The sequence below is a fragment of the Corvus hawaiiensis genome, chromosome 16, assembly GCF_020740725.1.
Source record: "Corvus hawaiiensis isolate bCorHaw1 chromosome 16, bCorHaw1.pri.cur, whole genome shotgun sequence".
Classification (NCBI taxonomy): domain Eukaryota; kingdom Metazoa; phylum Chordata; class Aves; order Passeriformes; family Corvidae; genus Corvus; species Corvus hawaiiensis.
This window is the reverse complement of record NC_063228.1, coordinates 5,664,476-5,676,700: the sequence shown is the minus strand read 5'-3', so window position 1 is coordinate 5,676,700 and position 12,225 is coordinate 5,664,476. Positions and strand designations below refer to the sequence as shown.

The window sequence follows — 12,225 nt, the reverse complement described above, 5'->3', positions numbered from 1 at the left end:
ATAAACACATTAAGGAAGGCTGTGCAAAACAAAATCACCTCAGTAAAGCTCAGGAAAAAATCCTAATTTCCACATATATATGCCAGAAAAAGCCTGTGTGTGGGATGGTACTAACCTTTGAATTCAATCAGACTCTCTAAGAGGGCTCTAACACGCAGAGCATGACTATGATGTATTTTCCTTTGAGGCTGGTTCAGTTCATTTAGAAAGTGATTTGGAAAAGCTAATGTACTATTTATGTACTTTATAAAAAAGTACCCATATGGAGTTAAGACTTTGCAAAATGTTCACACAAGTCCGTTCCGCTCCCTCTGAAGACATTTCACAACCCATTCAATACCCAGTAGAGGAAGCCAGGATTACTGTTTTAAAACAGCTCTGAGGGTAGTTTAAATGTTTTAAAAGCTGACAACTTCTAGACTCAGAGCCAAATAAACATTTGGGGCAACACAGAGCCTCTTACACAAGTGTCTACAAAAGTGACATCCACCTGCATCCTTCCAAATACTGACATTTAAAATAAAGGTTAAAAGAGAATCCCAGGCACAACCTTCCCTCCCTCTACTAAAGAAGAGAATAATTTTACTATGATTCAGATGATGATGCACTGAATTGGCTTGTGAAAGACCACCTAGCAGGACATGGTTTAAGACTGCAAACAATATAAAAGAATCACAAGATTTCTAAGGTATTTTAAATCCTGCCAGTATATACAACTGTGCTGAGGGGTTTAATCCTTGCAAAGAATTTAACCAACTGAAGTGACAATGACTCTTGCAAAACGCAGCACATGTGGAAGTTGTCACCACAGTGGTTTCATTATTTTTAAATTAGGAACATTTTAGAGAGTTACCTTGTCATACTACTGGCATAGTTTAATACTCCCTTTCCTTTGCTTCAAGAGAATATACAGAATTAGGAAAACATTTTACTTTAACGGATGTACCTTTACCTGGAAGATTTATACGAGCTTCATAGTTTGCAGTATCAGCTTTTTGGGGAACACAATTCTGGCCCTTCTCTGCTATAGGTTTTTTTAATAGGAATTCTCATTCTTGCAATGGAGAACAAAGCAGGAAGAAATTGAGAAGAAACTGTAGCGTCTTAGAGAAGAGGATGCACCCACTTGGTGACTAGGGACCTCAGATTCAGAATCAATATCCATCAAAACAAACTTGTTTCCCAACTTCATCCCGTGGCTGTTCGCAGTGAGCATCGCTCTGGGACACATGATTGTAAACAGATGATGTGCAAGTCTAAATTACTTGACTGTGCCTATTTTCAACAGCCAGTTTGCATATGCCTTGTTTACACAAAATACACACAAAAAATGATAGCAATCCTTTTATTGAACCACTAACAATCAGGAATTTTCTCCTAAGAATTCCTATGCCTGAAGGAAACTTCAGTGCTTGCCTTAATATTCCATAAAGGCATTAGCAGCCAGCCTTTGACTTCCTTTGCAGGTCTTCCCAGGACTAAAACAGTTTCATTATCTTGTCTCATTAGATGGTGTCTGAGGGAGACATGGGAAAAGAAGAGCCATAGTAATTATCCAGCTAAATGGACAAGGCAGGAGGCAAAGCTACCCAATTGCCAGGCTTGTTGACAGTCAACACCCCTTTACACATGGTGGGCAGGCAGCCACCAGCACCACTTTACGCCAGCCATGAGACAAGTAAAAAAAGGAACAAGATCAATAAATAAATAGCAGTTGGCACATCTCCCACACCAAGAGCCTACCCTTACTAGTTTGGGTTACGCCTCAAACTGAATATGAAAAGCAAAATCCTTTTTGGTCTACCCATCAGATAGAAACAAAATTTGCTTTCTGTGTCTAGTCCTTTTCTCCTCCCACACAATCAGGATTCTGAGTGTGTAAGAGTCCAGAGTTCTTATGCCCTCGAGAGAGGAAAGGCCTGAAGTTGCTCAAGAACAATTCCTTCAGCAAGTGCACAAACTGGCTCTGCAGGGAGTCCAGTCCTGCTTAGACAAACTGTTGGTGGCTTCTGTATGTGGCCTAAAGGGAGATAGAAGATTAAAACAGTTTGTGTGGGAAGATTTCCCAAAGCTCTCCTTGAAGTGGCATGAAGCAGAAAAAGGGGGTACAGTTCCAAGGTTGTACTTCAGAGAGAGATGGAGGGACATCCTTTTCCACAGTCCTTACACCACCTCTGCAAGGCTTTTTGTCTCCTCATTCTGTCCTAAAAAATGAAGCGGATTGCACTTTTACATGAAAACAAGCTCTTATGCTAGAAGATTCTTGGAGCAGGATAATAAGTGCTAACAGTGTGCTGAAAGTTTCCTTCTACTCCTCCTCTTACCCTAATCACACAGCATATATTAACAGAACCAGACAAAGACTGTCCATCTTTACTCCTTCAGCTAAGGCAGAGCTCCCAATTAACTTCTACATTATTTCTACCCAACTGTCAAGATATCCTCAAAGAACATGAAAATTACATATCTGGTACATTTAAAGGAGGGAGGAAAACCACCAAAGTAAATTGCGCATATACAACAAACGACAACCCAAGAAATTAAACTCACTTTTAAGTTACTAAAAATAGACAGGATGGGAGAGAAGGGACTATCAATCAAATCTTAGAATTGCTGAATATTCAAAGAACAGCCTTGTAATAGACTGCTCTCTCAAGACTGCTTGAAATTTTTATGATAAAAAATGCACGAGGACATGAAAAAAGGAGCAGAAGGATAACGAAGAGCAAAATACACATGACAGAAGTGGATACAGAGTATTAATTAGGCCATTAAGATACTTAAATGTTTTACTGTCCAATAAAATATGTATTTCATAAAAATTAAGTGCCATGCAGAAGGAATGCACACATGCATTTACTGAGTTGTTCTGAAGAAACCAAAGATGTGAATTACTAGCAAAAAGCACTCGTGGACAAGAGTGAATAGACATCAGTAAAATTGTATTTGTACTATGAAAACAAAGAATATACAATTGGATGGAAATTTTCACTCAGATTTACTTAAGGGAGAAATTCATCTGCTCTATAAGCATCTCATCAATCTGCTTTTATGAGGAGTCTGCAGTCAACTGAAATAGGGAGACTTATAAATACTTGAAAAAACAGTTCAGTGATTAATACTCAATTATTGACTGAAGTGAATGCATTAAGACCAGACAATAATTTGTACTCACAATTAGTCGATTAACCATGTCTGGAAGTACATCAAGATGTCTTGTCATAGCTCACATTCAGGAGACAGAAAAAAAATGCTTCAGCTTTTTCATCTTACAAATTTGTCAAAAAAAAAAAAAAATCCAAAAAAATCACTGCAAAATGACACTCAGACCTTCAGCTCCACATTTTCCTTGGGTTCAGTCTTGCATTCAGTTACATAAGGCCCATCAGCCATTTCAGATGCATAAAACAACATTCTAACCTAAGTTTACCTGTCAGAAAACACTGCAGAAGCTCAAGGGACTTCTTAGGCATTTGTTGCAAAGCATATGCAACAGTAAGAGAACAAAGACCACCACCTGATACATCGTGGACTAAGCTTTACAGCACATTTCACTTCCATACTTTTCTTTCTTTACAGTGGATATCCTAGTCATGAGTCTGCAATCTCAGGAAACTCCGGGATGTACAGGGACTGAACCAAAGTTAATAAAACAAAGCTGGTGTTGGACATGGCTACATGTGAGAGAAGCCTCTGTGCTCTGGATGGCTATTAAGGAAAAAGAAAGAATCTGTACTAAAAGCAAATGAGAAAATTTCTCCCTTTTCATTAACACCACCAGCTCAAAAGCACATGATTTTTCTTTTTTTTAACCACATTTCCACTTGGATCGGAAAGGAAAGCCGTCTCATCATGTCTAACCAGCAGTGAGGTCAAGCTTGGTCTGTGAAGCATTTCTGGTTACAGAGCCCCATCGCTCTGACGGCAGAACACCCAGACACTGCTCAGACACTGAGCTAGAAGGAGCTCAAAGTAAATCACCACGTGCCAGAGGAGCTGATATGGAGCTGAGTGCTAGCAGAGATCCCCCCAGAATACGAAAGCCAGCTGGAGGGAACTGTCAGATCAGAGTGGTTTAACAAGCACCTCACCAGCCTGTCCCCTTTGTCACCCCACGCTGTCACACAGCAGCCCCCAAATCCTCTCTGGCTCCGCTCTCTGCCACCACTGCATGAACTCCTCTCAACAACAGACACTAATTACCACACCTGGGCCAGCAATAAGCCTTTATTTGCATGGCATAAGTGGCAAATTCAAGTAGTTTCCTGTTCTCTACCAACATCCTGTTGCCACATCTACTCCTCCAGGAAACTGCAACACCGAGCAAGAGAATTTGGCGTCCCACAGAACAGCTCTGACGCCAAATGGCCAGTGGAGCAGTTACTGGGAGCTTGCTTACAAAGACAACAAGCACATTAATCTGGTTGTCATTTATGCTTTCAGTGATTCAGTGCAAGGCTGCCTATCACGTTTTCGGGGGGGATGGGGGGGGGGGGCTAAAAAAAAGCAAACAGCATATTTTGATTTGTTACCAGGACAGATGCTCTACAGTGAGTATGCTCACACAGCTGGCACCTAAATAACTAAGATATGAATTACTACAGATTTCATCATTTTTAGTCCCCGTTTTCAGAAAAGCAAAAACTTTCACACTCATTCATCCTCTAGATTTATATGAAAACACAACAGTACCCACAGGAAGGATCCCACAGTCACCTAAGGATACATGCCATGATCAAGAGTTTGCTAGCACAAAGAAGTTACACCAGCACAACTTGAATCCACATTTATGACTTTATAGCTGAGACTCCACACAAAACTGTACAAGACAAGTGTGGCATGTTCTCGTTAGATTCATCTTTTCATAATCAACACATCAGCTAAGCTGAACCAAGCCTGGTTTAAAAGAATCCATAAGGACATACACTGAGTTTTGCATAACCTTAGTTTATACTCACAACCTGACTTACAGCACAGCTATTTTTGAATCAACAAATTGAGCAGCAGTTTCACATGAGAGAAACTTTCCCTTAAATGTTTAATATAACTCATGACAAATTGAGCTGCTTAGCCAAAAATTATTACTTGACATGAATTCCATAATTAAAATCAGGTAATCCTCTATCACATCTTGCTGTGCACTAAAAAAACCTGTTCTCAAAGAGAGTCTTTGAAATTAAGTAAGAGCATGAAAAATACAAGATGAAGCACTAAGAAAGCAAATCTTTAAAGGGTTTCTAGCAAGAGTAAAACCACCATCCACAAGCTGTAGCACAGCAAACAGCGTATTTCAAACAAAGAACAAAAAAGAAAAGTTGCAAATGCAGATAATGCAATATTTAAGAAGCAAAACTACCTAACGAGTTACCAGAGACAACATACATATGCAGCATTTCAGAAACAACTAGTTCTGCAGTCGTGGTTATGTGGTCAAAGCATTTCCTTAGTGTGTGCACACAGGGTGTGCAGCTGCCCCCAGATGTAAGGACACCCTCCCTCGTACCCACCGTGATGGCATCGCTCCAACCACAAGAATGGAGCTCGAGTGGTTGGTGAGGTCACCAAAACACTGCAGTGCATTGTGCACATCTCCATTTTTCTAGAATATGGCATTTTTTTAAACTTGAATTAGTGCCGAGTTTCTGGCTAACAGACTGTACAGCTATGTCCCTAAGAAACTGGATCTAACTCTCCATTTTCTAATTACTAAACCCCAGTTGCTGAGACACCTCCACTACCCAGACACCGAAGGGAACTTGTGTACTCACAATATGGAAAGATTAATGCACGGGTAAAATTCTGCAGGATCAGCACCTTGGTGTGTGGTCAGAGTACTGAAGTATTTATTTTTGTCAAGTTTATTGAGCACCTAGAAAAATCCCATTATAAATAAAGCAGCATGCTCTTAATAAAACTTGACATGCATGGTAAGTTTTCAATTTATAATGGGGGTTATATACATATTTTTTTTATTTTAACTCCGTGTTTTAATATGGTTTCATACATCCATATATTTACTTCTCTTGTATTTATTCTCAAACTAAAAAAGCTCCTCCATTTATTTCCTAAATGCTAAAAGAACTACAGGTTTAAAAACTTGTTTTTATGCTTAGAAATCTCATACTGAAACAATCCATTTACACTGAAAAACGCCAACTTCAGGCTCCATTAATTACACTACTGCAAAATTTCTAAATGGTCACAGAAGCAATAAGCAAATATCCCATGAAACGTTCCCAGACAAGCATCATTTTCCAATCTATTGAGCTCACAGTTCAAAAGGCTCAAGTGCTATTATCAGGCTATGCTCAACCAACATTTGCAGGTTGTAGTCAATAGAACTTTTGTATTTAGGAGCATCTGAAGACCTGACTCATAGCTAATTAAAATTCAGGTTAGCAAGTTTAACTTTCAACTGTTAACAGTTCCTTCTGTTCTGAGGGATAAAATAAATAAATAACCAAACAAATGCTTATTTTAGTTACTGAAAGTGCCTAACTTCTTGTTGCCAATTATTTTTAAAACTGAGTCAATTTTGAAGACAACAAAGAAAAAGTTAATAATTCATCATTAGCCTGATCCTGTAAACACCTGATTACACTGTAAATTTGAAGAAACTACTGTCTTCAACAGGAAAAAATACTACAGTTAATAGTTCCTGCTCTATCTTACACTTTTTCTGGTATCCATAGTTTTTTAAATCTAGTGCATATTCTCCTGGTAGTTTTGAGTTCCTCTCTTTCTCTCTGGGTATCCTATACCCAGATATTTATCTACAGATTTCTAGCTCCCACCAGCACAGCTAAAAAAACATCACAAGCTATAAAAAGAGTTTCTAGCAAATCATTAATTTGATTTGAAGCACTTATTTTTGATGTAAGTACTTCCATCATTTAATCTTGATTCATATTTGTAATGTCTGCTGCAGTGTGGCACTTATTAATTAAACTGATTAAGGATCTTCAGCTGTACCATAGGCCCTCCACTCTTCCACCCACTTTGTTCCTAAGTGTCATTAACCTCTAGGAAATGTCCTCTTTGTTGGTTATTATTGTTTAATTATATGGTATAGTTATGTCGTCACATCTGTGAAATACAACCTCCCATAACAACACAGCTGTGGAATATGATACTCCTGCCCAGCAGTAAAATCCTGGCTACAGCAGATAATCCACACACACCACGATGATGGAGGAAGTGATACAAAGATTTTCAAAAGCCCTCGATTTTGAGTAGGGCTGTTGAGACAGGAGGTAAGTACAGCCTTCAAGAGATGTCTCGAACTCCCCCTTTCCTTCCTTCCCCACCCCTCCTGACAAGATCTTCTGTACATTTCAGGAATTACTTCTAAACTTAGAAAAGAGAAGTTCTATACAGAAATAGTGAAGTGAGACAGAACCTCAGAAAACAGAATTTATGAGCTCAGCAACTATTTTTTAGCCAATTGTATGAACTAAACTGAAAGACACTTTTTCCTGGAACCCTCTGCTTCCATTCATGATCTCATGATGCACAAGCATTTCCTTTGCTTGTAATGTAACAGCAGCAGTGACTGCAGTGGTCCAAAGCAAACAGCACTTTGCACATTTCTGCCGTCCTTTGCAGGTGTGGGGGGGGAAAAAGAGAGGACAACCATGCAAACAATTGGTTCTTAAAATATTACCAGCAAGAGCTCCCCACATCACAAGGACCTCCCTCTAAAACACTGAATGGAATGATCACTAATTCCTGAAACTTAATATAAACTGTACATCCTGCTGGTACACAGAGAAGGTGTGGCTGTATCAAACAGGGCAGGAGTGTTACCATAATATGCAGAAAACATCGTATAAAGTCTGTGTACTACAACCCGTCCTCACTCTGTCCTCCTGACATCAGCTGGCAGGAAGCACACAGGTTTCTCTACAGAAAAGAAATGGCACTTTGTGTTTACTGGGGAGAGGAGATTTTTGTGTGTGTGCAAGTGAAGAGGGTGACTTGGAGGGAATCGTCTTATTTTTCAAGAGTGGAGATAATGAGACAACAGCAGAGTTTCAAGCCTCAATCAAGACTCTGTACACCAAGCTTCAACAAGATTTTCTTCTTCCTGGTCTGGGTTACAAACCCTTGACTGGCCAGTAAGGAGTTGTTTACCTGATAGAAGCAAGGGGCCAAATTCCTCTAGATTGATGCAAAACATTTTCCTACTCTGGAAGTCAGAAAGGGAGGAGCACCAAGTTTATTTATGTAGCTCAAACAGCAGCCAAGCTATGAGGATGCCTTATTGTGTACAGTTCGTAAGTGTACATTAAACTCCTCCCTTTAAAGGGATGCAGAAGGAAAGTTGCCATTCCCACTCCAGGAGTCAGGAGCAAAGGGGACAGAAATAAGCAACGAGGTTGCTGGTTGACATAGTTTTCTATCACAATGCTTATAATTAACCAAGTGAAGAAACAGAATGGCAGGGAGGAGAGAGCTTGCACAGACACCAGAGCCAGAGGGAATGACAACAGAAGTGCCCAGGGCTTCAGGTGGTCTTGTTTTACAAAGCCAGATTAATTAAACAGACACTAAAGGACATCTCTTATAGAAAATGAAACACATTACAAACCAAAACGCCTCAGAGAGTGAGCAGCTAGGGAGCTATAACTAAATTACTAAATACAAAATGAAGCAGCCTGCAGAGGAAATGAGTAATTAAAAAACCCTCCCCTGAGCGACAGGCTGGCAAGAGAGGGATAACTCCAGGACCCTGGTGCTGGAGGTAAACAGTACCAAAGCCAAAACGTGACAGATGCAAAGAGATGTTTTGTACAAACAACAAACCCCCAGTCTCCTGCCTTTACAGCGCGTTTCCACTCAGAGAGGGCATTAGGCACAGTCTGTCTGGTACAACCTGAGGAGATGCACACAGGAATTACATCACCCACCACTACCATGCTGCTGCCCTGGGGTGAAGCACTGCAGTTGCTGGACAGTACTCAGCAACCATAAACAATGTTTTCAGAGGAAGAAATAGCTTAACATCAACCTCATTCTTCTTTCTGCAAGAGAGTCTAACAGAACACAGACCCTGGTAGCATAGCAAACCCTTCTGCATCCTTCTCCCGTTCCTTAAGGAAGCAAAGACACCTTGGGCACCTGCTGTCCTGGTGAGCAGCACCACTCCCAGCCTGGCCTGACTCCTTTTTTCTGCTGCTCCAGAGGGGCACCAGGAACACCACCTAACCTGCCAACCCTTAAGTAAGCACTCTGGCAAAGTGGTTTCCAACTTTTTCCACTAGATCTTTTCCAACGAAGACAAGCCTTGGGTGTAGCAAGTTCTAGCCCACTGAGAGTCCCTCCTTCTCTGTCTTTTTGAAACCCTTAAGGGCCACCAGTTGAACATGAGTCTGTCCGCAGGCAGGCATGGAGGACGATGACCATGGGGGATACCCTGCAGTGAGGGGCTCACACTTCTTCACACTTTTTCCCCAGGCATGGTTCCCGCAGAGTGAGCAGCCCCAGTCCCGATGAACACGATCCCTTTGTCAGCCACGGACAGCAGCAAGGCCGGGAAGGCGAGGACATCCCTTGTTGATGCTGAAGTCGTCAACAGGCAGATGTCCCTCACTGCCACCTCAGGCCCTCCACCAGGTGAGTGTCCCTCACCCACTGTGACTAGCTTCAAGGGAGGGGACCTTAACTGTCCCTTCAGGCTCTCCGTGAGCAAGGAGATCCCTCACCGCTATCTCAAGCCCTCCACCTTCTTCAGAGGCAAACCCTCACCATGCCCTCTGACCCTTGGTGGGCAGGGGGATCCTTGACCCCTGTTTCCTTCATCAGCTGTGGCCCCTCACCATCACCTCAGGCCCTTCTCCTGGCAGACCCACATCCCCTGCATGGGACACAGGCAGCTCACCGTCTGCGCGGTGGGGCGAGGGATCCCCTCGCCGTCCCCTCCTGAAGGAGCTCCCGCTCCGCCCAGCCCCACGTCCCCTCCCCGGGACAGAGGGTCCCTCTCCGGCCCCTGGGGCCGTTCCTGCCCTGCGGAGCGGGCCCGGCCCCGCCGCCCCCGGCCCCCGGCACTCACTGCGGCGGGAGCTGCAGGGCCGGGCCGCCGCGGCGCTGGAAGGCACCGTCCACGAAGACGCCGTTCTTGCCAAGGCAGCGCAGGTAGAAGTGCGGCTCCTGGAAGCTGAGCTGCAGGTGCCGCCGCGAGATGAAGCTGGAGTGCCCCATGTTGACGTCCACCGAGCCCTGCGAGGAGTTGCGGCCTATGGTGACGGCCGGCTGCCGCATGAGGAACTCGAACTCGCGGCCCTGCAGCCGCGCCAGCACCGGCCCGGCGCAGGCGGCGGGCGGCGCGGCCGGGGGCGGCGGCCCGGGAGGGGGCGCGGCGGCGGGGCTGCAGGGTGCCGAGCGCAGCGCCAGCAGAGCCCGCGCCCCACTACTGTCCTCCCCGACTTCGGCCATGTTCCCCGGCAGCGAGCGAGCCAGCGTGCCGGCCTCCGGGGCGGGGCCGGCGGGGCGGGGATGGCGGGGACGCGGGGCGGGGCGGGAGCCGCGCCGGCCGCTGCCTCCCCCGGCAGCTCCGCCGGGCGCGGCCGCCCCGCCGCGGTCCGGGGCGCGGGGCGGGGGTGGCAACGGCGGCCGCGCGGCGCCGCCTGCGGGCCAGGACGGGCAGCGCAGCGCAGCGCAGCGCGGGCAGGTGTGAGGGAGCGGCCGCGGCCGAGGGGCTCCCGGCGGTTAAACCGCTCTGTGCCGGCCCCGGGGCCGCATCGCCGCACTAACAACCCCCCGAGCCGCGGGGATCCGGGCTTTCTGTGGGCAGGGGCAGGTCCACCCCACGGCCCGGTTCTGGTCACTGACATGGGCTTGGTTCAGTGGCCTTCTGCTGCCTCTACATGGAATCCCAGGATGGTTTGGGCTGGAAGGGACTTTAAAGATTACCCAGTTCCAGCCCCTGCCATGGGCAGAGACACCTTTCACTACCCCAGGTTGCTCCCTGTCCAACCTGGCCTTGGACACTTCCAGGGATCCAGCTTCTCTGGGCAACCTGTGCCAGGGCCTCCCCACCCTCACAGGGAAGAATTTCTTCATAGTATTTCACATAAGTTTCCACTCTTTCAATTTGTACCCGTTACTCCTTTGTCCTATCACTGCAGTTCCTAACAAAGAGTCTCTCTCTCCGAATCACCTCATTAACAACTCCCTGTGCTGGAGAGACACCCCAAGCCCAAACCAACCTGCTCCAGGCTTTCTGTGGGGCAGGGACACATCCATCCTCTGGCTGGGGTCTGGTCTCTGACATGAGCTGGGTTCAGTGGCATTTTGCTGCCTCTCCATGGAATCATAGAATTTTGGCTTGGAAGAGACACTAAAAACTCATCTGGTTCCACACCCCTGCCATGGGTAAGGACACCTTCCACTAGACCAGGTTGCTCCAAACCCCATCCAACCTGGCCTTGAACACTTCCTTAATAACCCTGGACTGTTTGCCAAGGCTTGCTGAAGGGGGAGATTCATCCCACATACACAAAGGTGTGAGGTTTGAAACACCTTAATGCACTTTCATAGAGTTTATATATATATATAAACAGATACACTCATATATGAGTGTATGTAATCATGCAGTGCTTTTATATAGCTTTATACTCACAGTTTTTCATTATAAGGGACTGTGTAGGTTGTTTAGCTTGCATTACAGCATTTCTTCAAATTACTTTTTATATTTCTGTATGATTATGTATTATATTTATATCTATATTTATATTAATGATAAAGGTCATGCTCTTTCCCAAAACAGCATGTATTTGGCTCATGTATATTCAGCACTATACACACATATCCATATATACATATATCCGGATTAAACAGATAAAATGTTTCTGTATAGGTTAGCTGGTGATACTTTGCAGAATCCTGAATAGTTAAGTAATCAGAAAATACAATGAATTTGAGAAACTTGGGAGAGGGAGCAGCTGTAGTTTTGTATTACTTCAGCTTGTGTGGGGAATGTGTCAGCTCGTAGCAAGGCTGCTCAACAGCTTCAAGGAGATGGGGAAAAAAAATCCCATAACTGGTCAAAAGTGCAGAGCAAATTTCAGCAATGAAAACTGTAATTAAACGAGCTGGAATTGGTCCAGGACCACAAGGTTAACATTCCTCTTCCTGGAACATCTTCCCTGAGATGTTTAATGACTGCTGAGCAGTCGGGACCTGTGTTAGACATCTCACCCGAGACACCATCTTCAGTAAGTGCTC

General features: G+C 44.5%; 1 protein-coding gene across 1 annotated transcript in view; it reads right to left on the bottom strand.

The window, feature by feature from the left end:
* The window catches only part of FOXK1 (forkhead box K1), a 48,119-nt gene extending 37,666 nt beyond the window's left edge, over positions 1 to 10,453 (bottom strand). The window contains exon 1 of the mRNA XM_048320858.1: positions 10,052 to 10,453. Within this exon, the coding sequence (XP_048176815.1) occupies positions 10,052 to 10,434 (383 nt within the window). The 5' untranslated portion in view covers positions 10,435 to 10,453. The remainder of the gene's footprint in view (positions 1 to 10,051) is intronic.
* Positions 10,454 to 12,225: the final 1,772 nt, after the last annotated feature.